The sequence below is a fragment of the Capsicum annuum genome, chromosome 10, assembly GCF_002878395.1.
Source record: "Capsicum annuum cultivar UCD-10X-F1 chromosome 10, UCD10Xv1.1, whole genome shotgun sequence".
Classification (NCBI taxonomy): Eukaryota; Viridiplantae; Streptophyta; class Magnoliopsida; order Solanales; family Solanaceae; genus Capsicum; species Capsicum annuum.
Window position 1 is genome coordinate 122,563,654 of NC_061120.1, and position 18,571 is coordinate 122,582,224.

An 18,571-nucleotide genomic window follows, 5' to 3' on the forward strand; every position below is an offset into this window, starting at 1 on the left:
ACGGCATTGCTTGTTCTTAAAACGGGTCTTTCTTTCATATTCTTATGCCCTCGGGTGATCAAGTCTTGATCCTTTTAGTGATGCCCTCCAATCATGTCATTAAAAATTAGGGTGGCTATATGACTTGTATTATGACCCCTTAGTGGGTGTATTATAGAACCTTAGGAGTAAGGTGGTTGAAAAATATGATGAGGTGGTAGCTTCATTGACGGGTCTTGGATCTTACACCAAAAACCCGGTCAAATTAGATCTTGATTTGAAAAATATGAGTCCACCCGCTAAGCTGTTTATTGTTAACCACCTCAAATTGAACTTAAATCATTACCATCTCATCTCCAATATATTTTCTTGGGTGAGAACAACACTTCGTCAATTATTATTGCGGATGATCTTGAACCTTGTCAAGTGGATGCATTATGAAAAAGTTAATTCACGCTATCAGGTAGACTATAGCAGACATTATAGGCATTGCTCCCGAAATTCGCTCTCAGAAAATCAAGTTAAGTGTTGATCATGTTCCTAGTGTGGAACATCAAAGAATACTAAATCAACCAATGCAAGAGGTGGTCAAGAAGGAAATCATTAAGTGGCTTGATGCGCGATTGTCTACCCAATTTCCAATAGGACGTGGGTGAGTTCGTCCAATGTGTTCCCAGGAAAGGCGACATGCTAGTTTTCTCAAATGAGAATAATAATCTTATACCTGGTCATGGGTTGGAGAGTGAGTATGAACTATTATAAATTAAACTCGTGGATCGAGAAAGGCCACTTCCTCATGCCCTTTATAGGTCAAATGTTAGATAGACTAGCCAGTCTGGGTTGGTATTGCTTTCTTGATGGTTACTCATGGTACAATCAAATTTGTATCGCTCCAAAAGACCAGAAAAGACCACCTTCACTTCTCCTTTGGCATATTTTCTTTAAAGCGCATGCCCTTTGGGTTATGCAACGCACCGGCCACGTTTCAATGATGCATGTTGTCTATTTTTATGGAGATAGTGGAGGATACAATGTAGGCCTTCATGGATGAATTTTTCGTGGTTGGGGATTCATTTGATTCTTACCTTGCTCACTTAAATAAATTCCTTGAATGATGTGTGAAGACTAATCTTATTTTAAATTGGGGAAAATGTCACTTCATTGTCAAGGAAGGCATTGTTCTAGGCCACAAATTTTTAGGAAAGGGCATCCAAGTGGATCAAGCAAAAGTTGAGGGGATTACTAAGTTACCCCCACCAATTTTCGTTAAGGGTGTTAGAAGTTTTCTTGGTCATTTTGGGTTCTATCGGCATTTCATTAAGGATTTCTCGAAGATCGCTCATCCTTTGTGCAAGATTCTTGAAAAGAAGGCAAAATTTAAATTTGATGATGATTGTGTAAAGGCTTTTAATTGTCTCAAGGAACTCCTTGTGTCGGTTCTTATCATAGTAGCCCTGGATTGGTCATTGCCCTTTGAATTAATGTGTGATGCAAGTGGTGTTGCTCTAGGTGAGGTATTAGGCCAAAGAAAAGAAAAGTTGTTCCACCTAATTTACTATGCAAGCAAGACGGTGAATGATGCTTAACATAATTATACGATTGCGGAATAAGAGTTGTTAGCGGTGGTGTATGCTTTTGAGAAATTTTAGGCCTATTTATTAGGCATAAAAGTGGTTATACATATGAACCACACTGCTCTTAGATATATCATGATCAAGAAAGAGGCAAAACCTCAGTTGATTAGGTAGATATTACTCTTGCAAGAGTTTGATTTTGAAGTAAAGGATTGAAAGGGGTGTGAAAATTAAGTAGCCGACTACCTTTCCCGCCTCGAATCTAATAATGAAAAGTTGGGATAGAATGATATTGATGACGCCTTCTCGGATTAGCTAGTCATGTCACTTTCGGGAAGCATTGCACCGTGGTATGCAGATTATGCTAACTATATTGTGAGTGGTGTACTTCCCGATGAGCTTAATTATTATCAAAAGAAATGGTTCCTATTTGATGTGAAAAAGTATTTTTGGGATGAACTATTCTTGTTTAGGGAGTGTCCGGATTGTGTGATCCATCGGTGTGTTATGGAGGCGAAAATGAGAGATATTCTTGAGGCTTGTCACTCTTCTTCGTTCGGTGGTCATCATGGTGGGATCTAAATGACCGCTAAGGTTCTTCAAAGTGGATACTATTGGTATACACTTCATAGAGATACTTATGAGTTGGTCAAAACATATCCTCACTGCCAAATGCAAAGTGGTGTTTTGAGGATGCATGAGATGGCTTTTAAGCCCAATCTCAAAGTTGAACTATTTGATATGTAGGGGATCGACTTCATGGGTCCCTTTGTGAGCTTATATAGTAATAAATATATCTTGGTTTCCGTCAATTATTTCTCAAAGTGGGTAGAGGCCATTGCTTTATCGAACAACGAAGGTAAGGGTGTCACTTTTTTCTTGAAAAAGTACATCTTTACAAGGTTCAGGACTTCAAGGGCAATTATTAGTAATGACGACTCTCATTTTTATAATCTAATCTTCAATTCTTTGCTTGATAAGTATAGGGGGAAGCATAAGGTTGCTACTCCTTATCATCCCCAAACTAGCGGCCAAGTTGAAGTTTCGAATCGTGAAATCAAGTCCTTCCTTGAGAAAACCATGAATGTTATCCGTACGAATTAGTCAAGACAACTCGATGATGTTCTTTGGGCATATATAACGACCTATAAAACTCCTATTGGTATGTCCCCCTACCAATTGGTGTTTGGGAAGGCTTGTCACTTACCCATTGAGTTAGAACATAAGGATTTATGGGATTTAAGAAAGTTGAATTTGGATTGGGAGGACGCTTCAAAATTGAGGGTAAATCAACTTCATGAATTGGAAGAGTTTCGGCTCAAGGCATATGAAAGATCCATATTGTACAAAGAGAAGATGAAGAGGTGGCATGATACCAAAATCTTAAAGCGAGAGTTTTATGTGGGTGATAAAGTTCTCCTCTTCAATTCAAGATTGAAACTCTTTGCAGAGAAGCTTAGATCGAAGTAGTCAGGCCCGTTCATGATCTCAAATATTTACCCGAGTGGAGTTATTGAGATGGAAGATCACGAGAAGAAGAAATTTTTGGTGAATGAAAAAAGATTGAAGCACTACTATATGGGTGGACTCGGAGCGGCTAAGGTTGAGCCGCTTCACTTTAAAGATCTAAAATGATGATCAAGTGATGTCGTGCCACGACTATACTACGACGCTTCTTGGAAGGCAACCCAAGATTTATTTTTGATATTTTTAATGTTTTTGATACTAATTATAGCTTAGTTTTGATTGATGCAGGTAATATCATAAAATTAGGATGCAAGAAGGTAGGTTCGGAGGATCGAAAGGGAAATAATCCTTATCATTCAAATAGTTTTTTCAATCAAATCACATTCTTTAGTTTTTTCACCCTTCCACAATGTCATAAGGGTGAAACTTAGAAGTTTTTTTTTCCAGAATTATTTAAATGACTTTTCACAATTTTTCAAACTATATACTTCAAAATGATCAAAACTTTGTCAATCTTCAATTCTCCCATTTATTCAAAACAATTTCTTTAAACATTCTATGGACATCTTTTCAATATCTTATCATTATTCACTTGTTCTCTCAATCAACTTCAAGTACGAACTTAGTACCTAGGCTTTTCTTTGAACCTATCTTCTATCTTTCAATAGCAATTCGTTTCTCAAGCTTAAGTTGTAGCTCACCCATTCGTCCTAAAGTCCTCTTTGACAAAATGACTCATATTTTCATACTATATATTCTTTATGGGGTACACTAACTTTTGTTTTATTTAAATTACTATTTTATTTACCGATTTTCTAGTATGTGAACATCGATCTCAATTAAAAATCTACAATATGACAAATATGGTCAATAGTTAGAAAGATTTCATTCCTCTTTCTTCTCGCTCAATGCAAAATACTATTTGGACTGAATCTCTTTATTCTCACATTACTCACACACTCTCTTAACAGTTTCCTTCGATATACATCACTCTTGAAAATAGGAGATGCTGCCAGTTTCCATTTATACGCCTTATTACTAAATAACATTTTTCTATCTTATCTACCTTTCTTTTTACTCTTGAACTACGTTTGACCTGAGTTTCATTCCGATACTTAAGCAACCCATTTTGGGTTTGGTCTTAATCTCATAAAATTTTTCTTTCCCCTTTCTATCCAACTCGAAAACTCTTTTCAAATTTCTACACCTTTAATAGACCCGACCTTTGAGCATATAAAGGTAGATTCCAACTGAGATCACAGTGTTTAAATGAAAGACAACCATTTATCTTGAACTAATTTTTTTTGAGTGAATCGGAATATAAAACTCCAAAAGCAAAAATTGGGGCAGGATTTTTGAGGTTTTGAGGAAACCTTAAAAATTTCACAAGAAAGTATTATATCAATTCACAAGGATGTGTAAAAGGTGTCTTTTGTCCTAAACTGGGGCAAAGATTTTTGAGGACTCTAAAAAATTTCACCATGACGGAGTACAAGTTCCATCTATAGAATAGAAGACAATGACAAGGAGTCAAACCGAGCAAGGTATGAATCAACATTACTTTTCGACTAACGATTTTTATTTGAGTGCAGACAGTAAGTACAAATACAACAACTACCCTGCAACATCATCAAAGAAATCCCAAACCACACCCTTGATATATGAAGGAAGGCATATGGTCAACGTGATCATTTTTCTCAAAAGACGAAACTGGGTAGATTTTTAAGGATCCCTAAAAATAATGGACAACAAGGACAACTCAAATAAATACGTTTTCTTATCTCTTCTTATCATTATTGTTGTCTATTATGGTTGTTTTCACTATATTGTTTAATTTTCCATATATACATATATATCTGTGCTAACAATTTTATCTAGTTGAGCGTGACATTGGCATAATTATAAACTGGGACAAATTTTTTGAGACGCCCTCAAAAATTCTTACACGTAGTCTTTTGCGATCTTTGCAATGAGACAACTCTATACTAGGGCAGAAATTTTTGAGTGGTCCTAAAAATTTTTCTAAACAATAGAGCAAGGACTTATAAGATGTTGTATTGTCTCAAAATATATCACAAACAATGATTCAACAACATTTCATGTTTTTATTCTAACAAATTCTACTTATCACTTTCGATTGTTTGCAAACATGATTTTCTTTTAAACAATCATCTATTTTTGTCTACTTGGGTGAAGACCCGAACAAGGCTCATCAGCAAGATGACGACATCAAGAAGAAGACACTTCAGTCGAGGCAGAGGCACAAATAAACCTCCCCCTTTTACAAACTCATAATTTTTTATTGAGTGCAGGATTAACAGATACAGATGACAGGAATCACTACATCACGAAAGGCCCAATAATCGATCCCACATTGTATTGAAAAATCCAACAACTAATTCCATATTGCATCGAGTGGCCCGTCAGTTGATCCCACATTGCATCGAGAGGCCAGTCAATCGATCCCACATTGTATCGAGAAGCCCAACAGTTAGTCCCACATTGCATCGAGAGGCTCCATCAGCTGATCCCACATTGCATCGAGAAGCTAAATAGCTAATTCCACAGTGCATTGAGAAGCCAAGGGTTGATCCCATATTGCATCGAAAGGCCCATCAGCTGATCCCACGTTGCATCTAAAAGCCCAACAGCTGATCCCACATTGCATCGAGAAACCCAACAGCTGATCCCACATTGCATCAAAAGACCCGTCAGTCGATCCCATATTGCATCGAGAAGCCAAACAACTGATCTCACAATGCATTAAAAAGCCAAGGGTTGATCCCACATTGCATTGAGAAGCTTAACAACCGATCCCACAGAGCATAGAGAAGCCGAAACGGCTGATCCGATAATAGATTTGCTTTCTTTATTCTCACATTCACTTTATGTTTATTAATTGCTTATTGTTTACATGCCTTAACCCTGGTTATCTAGTATACTGTAAAGTACGTATATAACAAAGAGTAACAAACAAGAACAAGTTTTGCTCCTGTTTTCAAAATATCATCCCATTTATTCATCCGTCATGTGAACTTAACTTGAAACTCACCTACCTCAATATTTTCACACTTCTCCCTACGTCATTATTCATTTCCATCTCATCAACCCATAATATCGTTGTTAATGCCTGTTCTTTATCATTGACATTCTTTAGGAATATCATTTGTTCCTAAATCTAGAACTACACATGACTTGATTTTCGTAAATCAGAGATATGTAGATGACTTAAAACCAAAGTCTCGACCACACTATTTTAAAACCACCTCCTGTTGCTTTAATTCCAACAAATCCTCTTCTCGATCGGACAAAATTGGCTACTACGTCAACTTTCGTTACTCGACTATTCTCTTATCATTCTCAAGCAATAAAGGGGCAGATGTTGACACCCAATTTTGACCCTCCCATTCGTTATTTTTTAAACTCGAGCGTTTATTTTATTCGAGAGGCCAAAATTGCTATTTTTACCTCTTTTATCAAAATTGTGATTCTAGATACTATTTATATTATTTAAAATTATTATTATTATTATTATAATAGCAGCCAATTTAATTTAACTCTTCTACATTTAATTTCTAACCACTTTTATACTTAATTAATGTCAATTTTGGCCATATTTCTCCTCAATTCATTTTTACCCAACCTAAACTTTAAACTCAGTTTCTAATCTCAGCCATCGATCAAAATTGATCTGATGGCCGAGATTAGTTCATCCTTTCTTTCCTTTTAACCTAAAGAGCCCTACCTTAACATTTTCCACATGCCATCCACTTTCTCTCTATCTCTATTTCTCTCCCTCAATAACTATGGCTGCTGCTACCGGCCGTCCACCAAGGCTGGAGAACTCGGGCACCACTCTTCTTCTCGTCCTCTCCCATTTCCTTTCTACAGCCAGGAAAAACCAGCAACCGCCACACTAACAGCAGCCGCCGCCAACGCCGCTGGCCACTCACCTCACTGGTGATGCCACCATCAACGAGCCCAACCAGCCGCCGCTGCAAGCAGCCATGCAGTCGGTGAGCCAACCAAAGAAGCCCCGATTCCCTTTTCTCTCTCTCCACACCAGCGACCACCTACCAGCCATAGAATCTTAAGAACCGGCTCCATCACTAACAAACCAACGGGCACTGTCCAGTTTAAACTTCACCAAAAATCATTGCAATTTAGTTTAATTTTCTTTTTTTACCCCATCTTTTATTTTTATCTTTCTTTGAACAGGACTTGTGATTCAAAATTGGTGAAACTTATGTGAGACTTTTGGTCTAATTCTTTGCGATTTGTGTTTGTTCTAAATTTGCATGATCATTGTGTTACCCTAAATTGTGACTTGAGTATCGACTTTTGATTGATAAATTGTCATGAACTTCTGCTATTGTGGTTGTAGTGCTTAGACTAATTGAAAATCCTAATTTTAGTATATCAATAGTTGTGGTATTTTATTCATCTCAATATTGTTAGTAATTGAGTTGTACGTAATTATTTTGGGTAACTTGAATCTAATTGTGTGCAAAATTATGAGTAATTTGAGTTAGGAGTATTTTGTGTAATTAATTGCCTTTTTACCATTAATGACAAAGTTGTTTGTCGATATATTCATTTTTTTAAATCAATATATGTGATTTACATATTTAAGGTAAGCATGACTAAAAAATATATGACTTACATATTTACGGTAAATATAATTGATCCATCCTTAATCTGATAGATTTAATTTGCCATATCTGATTGTGTGATTAACAATTTTCTTCCTTTCTTTAATGCCATGATTGATTTTGTGATAGTGAGTATATATATATTTTTTACCTTAGTTGTCATAGTATGATTGATTTTGTGATAGAAAATATAATTTTTTTCTTATTTATCATAGTCATTTTCTACTATATAAGCAATCTTTTTTAGTGTTTTAGAGGACAACTTCTAATCCCCTCTACTCTCTCATATACAAAAGACAGGCATTATATTTCATCTTCTCTTTAATAACTTACAATATACACTCTCCTCCATACGAAAAGTTGTAAGCAAAATAAAAATTCTTTACTATTTTTCACATTTACTTTGGGAGCATTGCTCTCGATCTTCCTGTGATACTCTGTGCTCGGGTTTCACGCTGCTTGACTTTTCTTACTATTGTTTATTAAGACCAATCAGTAAGTTCTTGTTGACACAATTTCAATATCTTATATGGTGATGCTAGAAAACATGTCTATATGAATTATTTGGTGTTTGTTCGCTATATGTGTGTTACATTATATTCTTGCTTGTACTACTATTACATATTGTCTCATAGGTATAAATAGACAGTTTCGAGTGTTTGAAGAGTAATCCGAGAGTGTGGGAAGGGTTGATTACTTCCTTTCTAGTTTAGGTCTTTCATTCTTATCGGTCTGTAATATTATTGTAAAACTTTGTCATGTAATAATGAATTATAGGGACTGCTTGGGGTGCGGGATTTACGTGCTACGTGAATCACGTAGGCAAACAAATCTAGGATTTGTTAATTGATTTGTTGTCACTTTGGCAAACATAATTTAGGACTTATTTTAATCACCTAGAAATCATGCTTTTAAGAGTTTAATTAACTTTCGCCTTTTTAAATTAAGTTTGAAGATGTCAACTTAATTTACAACTTACTTTTGGAATGTTTTACAAAGTTTTGGCATATTATAGTGACATTTTTCGCATTTTAAATAACGTTCTCAACAAGTAAGTTTTAATTTTCAGCATTCAAAATGACATTTTTAGCACTTTGAATAATATTTTTAGCACACTATAATTAATTTTCAGCATTTATTTTTATTTTTCATTTGTTTTTTATTTATTTTTAGCATCCTTTTTTTTTTCTCCAGCAATATAAAATTACTTTTCCAACGCTAAAAATAAATTTTCAACAATGTTCTTTTAATTTTTAGAAGTAATTTTCAATTTATTAATTATTTTCAGCAAGTGGATATATTTCCGCACTCTAAATTAATTACCAATATTTTCCTACCAATTTACAATATGTTTTGCACAATAAAATTAATGGGTATCGCTCCCCAACATATTTACTTTGACATGTTTTAACAAATTTACGATACTGTTTTGCAATGGCTTAACAACTATCTCTCGTTAACAAATGATTATGTGACACCTAGATATCATGTCTATAGGCTTAACTTAACAAAAGTAATTGCTTGTCTTAGCATGCTAACCACCTTAATCAATTCTTAATTTAACTAAGAGGCTCAATTGAGACTATTATATGTTACTTGTTGTCCAATGTGTTTACGCGCTTTGAGTCTAACTAGAAAACCTAGCTTTATTTATCTAGACCACAAATTTAAAATAGTAAAGTTCAGTGCCTCTTGGACGATAGGTTGGGGCGATAGGCATTTTAGAGGCGTTAGTTTTATCTTTTTTTTTTAGAACACTTTTAGGTTTGACAACCAGCCTAGGTAGGGGGTGAGTAGTCATTCGAAAGTGATGATACCCAAACATATATTGACTATACGACGTATGACATTATCACTCGTCTAGAATTTGGCTGCTGGCTAATGGGCCGATAATGAGTGACGAATTGGGTACTGATCTGAATAAAATTAAAGCAATTTCTTGGCTTGACCTTTCGAATTTGTTCTTTACTTTATATGTTTATTTATTTGGGGTAGTTTAGACTCTTTAATTTAATAAAAATATTGATTATAAAGTTTGTTATTTCTCTCTTCTTGCTTATCTTCCTCACATTATTTCATGTTTTGTTTCTATCATTTAGTAATTAAAAATAATTAAATAACATGTCTTGTTTATTATTTCATCACTTCGTAATATTAAGTTAATAAATAAGTGACCTTTATTTTATCACATAGAATCCTCACGTAAATTATGAACTCGGCTGAAAAATACCTTTGTGGACATCGAAAGGTGCATAACACCTTCCTTTCGAGGTAATTTGAACCCTTACACGAATTTCTAGTGAACTAGATTAAACAATAAAATAGGTTCGTAGTTAGCCTAGAATGGTGCCATAACGCACCTTAATACCTTAAGTGGCAACCCGTCACTCTTTAAACAATCCCAAAATAAGTGGCTAATATTTGGGTTGGGTCAGATTATTTAACATATATCATGGATTTGGATCGGGTTAGGATTAAATTTAATAGGAAATATTGAATCAAATATGTGGTGTCACTACAGAGTAAGAGTAAGTGTACTCCACTCCACTCATTAAATTTGACCATGAATATCACAAAAAATAAATAAATTTACTTTTATATAATATATGTATATAATAGTTAACTCAATAGTTTAAATATATCATCAGCTTTTTATGTTTAGTTTAGGATGTAAACCATCCCGATTTAATATTTGGTATAAGTTTTAAGACCATCATTTATTTAAAATGGATCCTACATAGTTAAGAATGGTCGTCATTCATTTTTATGGAGTTAGTGAAAAAAATAGTAGGCAGATTTTGAAATCAAGGGAAAGGACTAGAGGCTCAATCCAATCCACCAACCGACACTACAGTTAAGGAGAGTCCCTTCGCTGTTTTTTTAAGCTGCTCATACAAACCATATACTATTCGTACATTTTTCCTTTCTTTCTCTACTCACCTTTTCTCTTTCAGATCACTCAAAGTATACACTTTTTCCCCAGCTCCTTCAAGATTCTCATCCTAGATCCCTTAATTTCAGGTGTATTTTCTCAATCTTTTAATTCCATTACATGTGTTATTTTATTAATTTTGATCTTGTTATGGGATCTTGATATTTATATAGTTGACCCATATTAGTTTTAGATTGGAGGGCAGTTGTACTGTTGTTGTTATGTGATCTGTAGTTGGATCTGTTTAGGTTCGGTGTCTCTGTCAATATTCTGGTAATTTACTAACTATATTATGTATAAACTTTCCATCTTTATGTTATAAGTCTGCTTCTTTTGGGTCCTATTGTCCTAATAAAACTTTGAATAAGAGAAATTGGTCTGGGGCAGGTTGTTTGGGGGGAAAGAAAATGAACAAAGAGAGTATATGGTTGAGCTTTGGTCTTTAATTAGCTTGATTTTGGTGTCTTCAATCTGTACAATACTAGAGTTTGTTCTTATTGATTCAGACAATCAATAATGTTGGTGTTAATATGGGTTTCCCAATTTGTTCCCTTGTCTTAGTATATGTTGTGTATATCAGGGAGGAAGTTGACTATCTCTTGGTTCACGGACATGATTATTTTTAGCGCTATTGTTTCCTCAAGGTTCTCGTATTGAAATGAAGAGGCTCGAACGTGCGGGAATATATGTTGACTTTAGTTTCCTTTTCTTTTTAGTAGTAGTAAAAGTTTATTAATTCACATTGTAGCACTGGAAGGACTCAATTCTTTGTACCCCTTGGGGATGAGGCCCTTCCCTGGATCATGCTAACGTGGGATGCTTTTTACACCGGGCTTCCCTTCTATTGTAGCATCAAGAGGAGCTAAAAATTACAAAAGAAAAAAGACTTCTTCTCTTTAACTGGTGCTGAAAGTCTATAAACTCCATCATGATGTCCAAATCATAAACTACTTTCGTGTTACACAAAGATGAGGAAGAACATCTACCTTCTAAACATCTGTACATATTCATATTTCATATTTTGTAAGCACTTAAACTCTACAAAATGTCATGATTTATTTTCATTGAGCCCAATTTGTTTGGAATTGAGGTGTCTGATTGATTTTTTCAGGATTTTGATGAGCAACAATTAAAAATAACACACATAACTACCTGTCAAAAAAAAGAGAGAAGAATCAGACACATATGTCCATAATGACTGTATGAGTTCACAATAGTTAGTTACCCCAGATGATTTTCAACACAGGGGCGGACCCACTTGTTAGGGTGGGGGTGCCCGTGCACCTGTTAAGTTCGGAAAACGAGGTCAAGTTTTCTTTGTTATTTTTGTGTAATAACAATTTTTAACTACAAAAATAGTAGTAAGGATTCGAACCTGCAGCATCTTGCTTACACAACACACCCTTTACCACTGGGCTACTGCACTCATATTCTTCTGTAGTGTTAAAGTTTATATATTACCCTAAAACCCATATTTGACATATATATTTATATTTTCGTCATTACTTAAGCCTTTAGTGACCAGTCAGTCAGACACAACACTATCCCTCAGTCGTCATTGGAAGATTCTCGAGCGCTTATGTTAAGATAAAGGTGCACCCGCGCTCTTCAAATTCTGGGTTCGGCTCTGGTCAACAGCTTACCCGCGACTTCTTGTATAAGCAATCACTTAGTGAGAGGGCATTGTACCTTGGAGAAGTGAGATCTCCTTCTCTATGGAAGCTCACCGCTTAGATGCGGAAAGGAAAATCCCTAGGTTGGCTTTTTTCCTTTTGAAATGAGTTCTTGATTTTTTGTTTTTTACATTGTGCAACATAAATCTTGTTCTTGGGACCCTTCAGGGTAATTCTGTAGAGTTGGTGAAGATTCTTAAGAAGAGGAGGATTGATATTGCGTGTATTCAGGAGACTAGGTGGGTAGGATCTAAGGCTAGGGATGTGGATGGGTACAAGCTGTGGTACTCAGGGAGTGAACGACGTCGAAATAGAGTGGGAATCTTAGTGGATGAGGTGCTTAGAGGTCAGGTGGTGGAGGTTAAGAGGGTCGGTGATAGGCTGATGAAGATTAAGTTGGACATTGGGGGTTTTACGCTGTATGTGTGTAGTGTTTATGCGCCGCAGGTAGTCTTGGAAGAGGAGATGAAAGCGAGATTTTGGGAGGATTTGGACGAGGTGGTGAGAAGTGTGCCTAGCTCGGAGAAAATTGTCATAGCAGGGGACTTCAATGGGCACATTGAGTGTGCCTAGCTCGGAGAAAATTGTCATAGCAGGGGACTTCAATGGGCACATTGGGATCTTACCGGGAGGCTATGACATGTGCATGGAGGTTTTGATTTCGGTGACAGAAATGGTGAGGGAGCTGGTCTGTTGGATTTTGCGAGGGCCTTTGGGTTGGTGGTAGTGAATTCGAGCTTTCCGAAGGAGGAGGATCACCTGATTACCTTTCGAAGCACGGTATCCAAGACTCAGATTGACTTGCGGCTGCTTAGGAAGGGGGATAGGGTGTTATGTAAGGACTGTAAAGTCATTTCGAGTGAGCATCTTTTGACCCAGCACAGGCTTCTAGTGATGGACTTGTCTATCAAGAAGAGAAGGGCCGGGGAGGGTCGACCTAGAATTAAGTAGGGTGGCTTTACGTAAGTTAGTGCTTTGGAGATGGGGGAAAAGGTGGCGGGAATGAGGGTGTGGGAGTGCGCGGGGGGGGGGGGGGGGGGGGGGGGTTGGGGGGGGTAGGGGGGCCAACTGCATCACAGAGACTGCTAGAGAAGTGTTGGGAGTTTCGAGGGGGTCAGGCAGGACGTCATAAGGGGGACTGGTGGTGGAATGAAAAGGTGAAGAAGAAAGTGGAGTTTAAGAAGAGGGCGTATGTTAAGTTGATTGAGAGTAAAGATGAAGAGGAGAAGCGGGAGAATAGGGAGGTTTACAAAGTAGCAAGGAAGGAGGCTAAGTTAGCAGTTACGGCTGCTAAGTCAGCAACGATCGAGAGCTTGTATGCGGGGTTAGAGGAGAAAGGCGGGGAAAAAAGGTTGTATAGGCTTGCTAAGGCTAGGGAGCGGAAGGGTCGTGACCTCGATCAAGTGAAGTGCATTAAGGGGGAGGATGGTAGTGTTTTGGTGGAGGATGTTCACATTAAGAAGAGATGGCAGGAGTACTTTCATGGACTTTTGAACGAGGAGGGGGACAGAGGCATTGAGTTAAGGGAGCTGGAGCACTCGGAGGAGAGCCGTGATTTCAGTTACTGTAGGTGTTTTAGGGTTGAGGAGGTCAGAGAAGCGATTCGTAGGATGCGGAGGGGTAGGGCGACGGGGCCTGACGAGATTCCGGTGGATTTTTGGAAGTATGCTGGTGTGGCAGGTTTAAGGTGGTTGACTGATTTGTTTAACGACATTTTCAAGACCGCAAGAATGCCCGAGGCTTGGAGATGGAGTACGATGATTCCGTTATATAAAAAAATGGGTGACATTCAGAGTTGCAACAACTATAGGGGTATTAAGCTGTTGAGCTGCACTTTGAAGATTTAGGAGAGAGTGGTTGAGCGGAGATTGAGGAGGGTCGTGTCCGTTTCGGTGAATCAGTTTGGATTTATGCCTGGTCGCTTGACGATAGAGGCAATCCACCTGGTGAAGAGATTGGTTGAGCAGTATAGAGAAAGGAAGAAGGATTTACACATGGTGTTCATCGACCTGGAAAAGGCATATGATAAAGTCCCGAGGGAGGTTCTTTGGAGATGCTTGGAGATGAGAGGTGTCCCGATGGCGTACATCAGTGCTATTAAGGACATGTACGATGGAGGAAAGACCCGGGTGAGGCCGGCGGGAGGAGACTCAGAGCATTTTCTGGTTGAAACAGGGTTGCATCAGGGATTGACTTTTTGGTCCGTTCCTTTTTGTGTTGGTGATGGACGTGTTGACACGGAGTATTTAGGGAGAGGTGTCTTGGCGTATGTTATTTGCGGATGATGTAGTGCTGATTGATGAGACGCCGGGGGGGGGGGGGGGGGCGGTTGTAAATGACAAATTGGAGGATTGGAGGCAAACCCTTGAGTCTAAGGGGTTTAGGTTGAGTAGGTCCAAGATGGAGTATTTGGAATGCAAGTTTAGTGACTTGAGGTAGGAGGACGAAGTGGTGGTGAGGTTGGACTCCCAGGTGTTTATAAGAGGGATAGTTTTAAGTATCTTGGGTTTATGATTCAGGGGAATGGTGAGATTGATAAGGATGTCTCTAAACGTATTGGAGCTGGTTGGATGAAGTGGAGGCTCGCCTCGGGAGTGTTGTGTGATAAGAAGGTGCTCCTTAAGCTTAAAGGCAAATTCTATAGGGTGGCAGTCCGTCTGGCCATGTTGTATGGAGCGGAGTGTTGGCCAATCAAGCTCTCCCACGTTCAAAAATTGAAGGTGGCAGAAATGAGAATGTTGCGGTGGATGTGTGGGCTTACTAGAGTGGACAGAGTTAGGAATGAGATTATCCGAGAGAAGGTGGGAGTGGCTTCGGTGGAAGACAAGATGCGGGAAGGAAGGCTGAGATGGTTTGGGCATGTGATGAGGAGGGGCGTGGATGCCCCAGTTCGTAGGTATGAGAGGCTAGCTTTGGATGACTTCAAGAGGAGTAGAGGTAGGCCAAAGAAATATTGGAGGGAAGTGAGTAGACATGACTTGGAGCAGCTTCAACTTACTGAGGGCATGACCCTAGATAGGAAGGTGTGGAGGTCGCGGATAAGGGTAGAAGGCTAGTGTGAGTGTGTGGGTTGTAGCAAGCAGTCAGGGTAGATCTTGTGTAGCCGGGTTAGTAATCCTAAGACTGTATACATAGGTGTCTTTGGTGTGTGAGTGTATGTTATTACCAGGTGGGTGTTCTATTTCTTATTTTGTTAGTTCCTATTTTCTCTTTTCGTGTTGCTCTTATTTCTCGTATTTCTTATTTCTCTGATTTCTATTTTGTTATTTCTTATTCCTTATTTCTGTTATGTCATCCATCCCCTTGTTTACTATTCTTTATCTTGAGCCGAGGGTCTATCGGAAACAACGTCTCTACTTCTTCGGAGGTAGCGGTATGGATCGCGTACATCTTATCCTCCCCAGACCCCACTTTGTGGGAATACACTGGGTTTGTTGTTCTTGTTGTTGTTGCTGCGTGGAACCATCAAGAATCATGGACAGATATTCAGAGAAGCTAGGCAAGAGAGTCTTACCTTTCACAATAACCATATCATGCTTGGATATTTTCCAGCTGATTGTGTTGTAGTTTTTATTAAAAGACTTACCTAGTTCATTCATGGTTCAGTCTTTACTAATTCCCTGCACTACTGTTATTAATCTCTGCAGTACTAATCCTTGCATTATAGTCCCCGAGTGTCAATAGGAATTGATATGATTTTGAGTGTTTCACTCTTTTTGATTCTTGAACAACCTAAAGAATATAAATAACCTCTTCACTTTTTCGAATTTCCCAAACAAACATGCAGATTCATTTTCTGTCAAAAATAATACTCCCTTCGTCCCAAACTACATAACAACAACAACAAACCCAGTGTATTCCTACCTAGTGGGGTCTGGGGGGGTAAGATGTACGCAGTCCATACCTCTACCTCTGATGAAGTAGAAAGGCTGTTTCCGAAAGACCCCCAGCTCAAGGCCCGAGATACCACACAAACACATAGTAAAGCACAGAAGCAGATTACATAACATACATACGACACCCATAAGTATTATAAAACAGAGGAAAGCAGAGGAAAGCACACAGATTCGTAATAAAACATGGAACACGGAACACGGAATCATAACAGGAATAAAACCCCCACCAAGTAATTCCCTACACTAGCGACCCAAACTGGCCCTTCGTCCCAAACTACCAGTCCCAAATTGAGATGACACATTGATTAAGAAAAATAATTAATAACATGGCCAGTTTACCATAGTGCCTGTATTAAATGATGTTTACATTTTAATTTGAAGAAAAAATAATTAATGCAAAGGGTAAAACATGGAAAATTTTTGTTGTCTCTTTTTGATTAATGAAAAAAAACAAGTAAAATGGGAAATCAAATTAGGAAATTTGGGACGGGTAATTTGGGACGGAGGGAGTATATCCAAAAAGCTATAGATACCAAAGAAAGAATTAAAATAATTTATACCAAAAATAAACAAACTGCTAACATCAACTCCATGATATTATTATGTGCAGAACAAAAAGTCTCTGATACTTGGAACCCACCACAAACTATACACCAATTGTCTTTCCCCTCTAGGCAAAAGAAATAGTAGTAGTGATATTCTGGTCTCTGCAGATTTATCATTTGTTAACTGTACATCTTTTTAAGATTCATACCTCCCAGTTCTTTCTCTAGTTTTGCATGACAATCTGAGTGAAACACACAACTGGTGGAGAAGATAGTAGAAGAGGAGGGTATGGTTTTGTACATTATAAGAGGTTCAGGATTTTCTCTAGTTTTGCATGACAATCCGAGTGAAACACACAACTGGTGGAGAAGATAGTAGAAGAGGAGGGTAAGGTTTTGTACATTATAAGAGGTTCAGGATTTATCTATGCTAACTTTTTGCCTACAATTTGAAGTTCTTAGGAAAGGAGATTTACATACTATTGTCAGTGCATAAATTTTTGTTCTCCTTCTGAAGGCTGATTACTGTTTCTATTCCTTGACGTGACAGGTTGCGATATTTATCTACTCTATGTTTTGTTCACAACTTTGTATTTTATCTCTTTTACCAGGCTCTTAACCACTCATTTCTCGTTTTTAATTGCATCTTGATTCGCTGTACGATTAAATCCGAGCACCCTATTCCTTACCATGCATCTGCACTCTAATTTGCTGACAGGTTTTCTTTTTTCTAGGATTGTGCATATGGATCATGAGACCGGTGAATCATTGGATTCTGTGCATTCACATAATATTAATTGCGAGCATGGTGATTTTGAATGCAATATCTGTTTTGAAATAGCTCAAGATCCTATTGTGACTCTTTGTGGCCACCTTTATTGTTGGCCTTGTCTTTGTGAATGGTTGCAAGTTCATTCACATTCCCAAGAATGCCCAGTTTGTAAGGCTCTCATAGAAGACCAGAAGTTAGTACCCATATATGGTCGAGGCAAGGCAAGCTCTGACCCGAGATCGTGCGTACGTCAAAGGATGAACATTCCTAACCGTCCAGTATTTGGGCCAAGACCACAAACAGCTCCAGCACTAGATATGAACTATTTCCAGCCCAATGAGTTGGATCTAACGGGGGGATTTGTGCCTATGTCCAGTGCAAGGTTTGGGAACTTGACATTATCTACTCTATTCGGAGCTATTCCAGCTTTTTTCAACCTTCATGTGCAAGGATTTCATGATGCTACTGTATATGGTGCTACCACAGGAGTTCCATACATCTTTTCTAGTTCAGTTCATGGGGGTTATGCTCATGGATTTCATCATTCAATCCATGTAGATAGTACAAAGTTCTTCATCAAGATGTTTCTTTTGATAGTTGGTTTCCTCTTAGTTGTTTCCTTAATTTTGTAGAATTCCACGAATTAAGATGTAGAATTATTAATCATGTGTGTATATCCTTAGAGTAGTACTTATATTCATGTCTAGTAAAGCAAGGTTCTCAGTTATCCTGCATTGCTTTCGGAGTTCGGATTAGGTATTTTCCTTATTGCGCCATATTTTTGTCCACAAAAAATCTGGTGGAGTTTCACACTCTAATTGTTCTTTAACTATGATTTCACTGACTACACCATCAGGTTATTAAAAAGCTGAAGTAGAATTAACATGCGAAGCTCATGGTAAATGATCTGCAATAGCAGTAAAATTATGCTGATTGTTTTCATGTTTAAGTGCTGTTGCATGGTCTATCCATCAATTTGTTGAGATACTGTATTTGTTCATCGAATTGGATTGGTTCACCTGTGTCATCATTCGTCTGCTGCAATCTCAATATTATTTGATGATGGATTGCAATCTCAATA

General features: G+C 37.8%; 1 protein-coding gene across 4 annotated transcripts; it reads left to right on the top strand.

Annotated features, from left to right (window-relative positions):
* The first annotated feature begins 10,329 nt into the window (after nt 1-10,329).
* LOC107845687 (E3 ubiquitin-protein ligase RNF5-like) lies at nt 10,330-18,217 on the top strand. 4 transcript variants are annotated; one of them, XM_047397189.1, is made up of 3 exons: nt 10,330-10,693; nt 12,116-12,360; nt 17,453-18,217. In XM_047397189.1, the coding sequence occupies exons 2-3, from the start codon at nt 12,320-12,322 to the stop codon at nt 18,120-18,122; spliced, it is 711 nt and encodes a 236-aa protein (XP_047253145.1). In that variant the 5' UTR covers nt 10,330-10,693; nt 12,116-12,319; the 3' UTR covers nt 18,123-18,217. The 4 variants fall into 4 exon arrangements, with proteins under 4 accessions (XP_047253145.1, XP_047253147.1, XP_016545623.1 ...); XM_047397191.1 differs by lacking the exon at nt 12,116-12,360 and adding an exon at nt 11,353-11,627 and having other exon boundaries at nt 10,331-10,693; XM_016690137.2 differs by lacking the exon at nt 12,116-12,360 and having other exon boundaries at nt 10,339-10,693.
* Nucleotides 18,218-18,571: the final 354 nt, after the last annotated feature.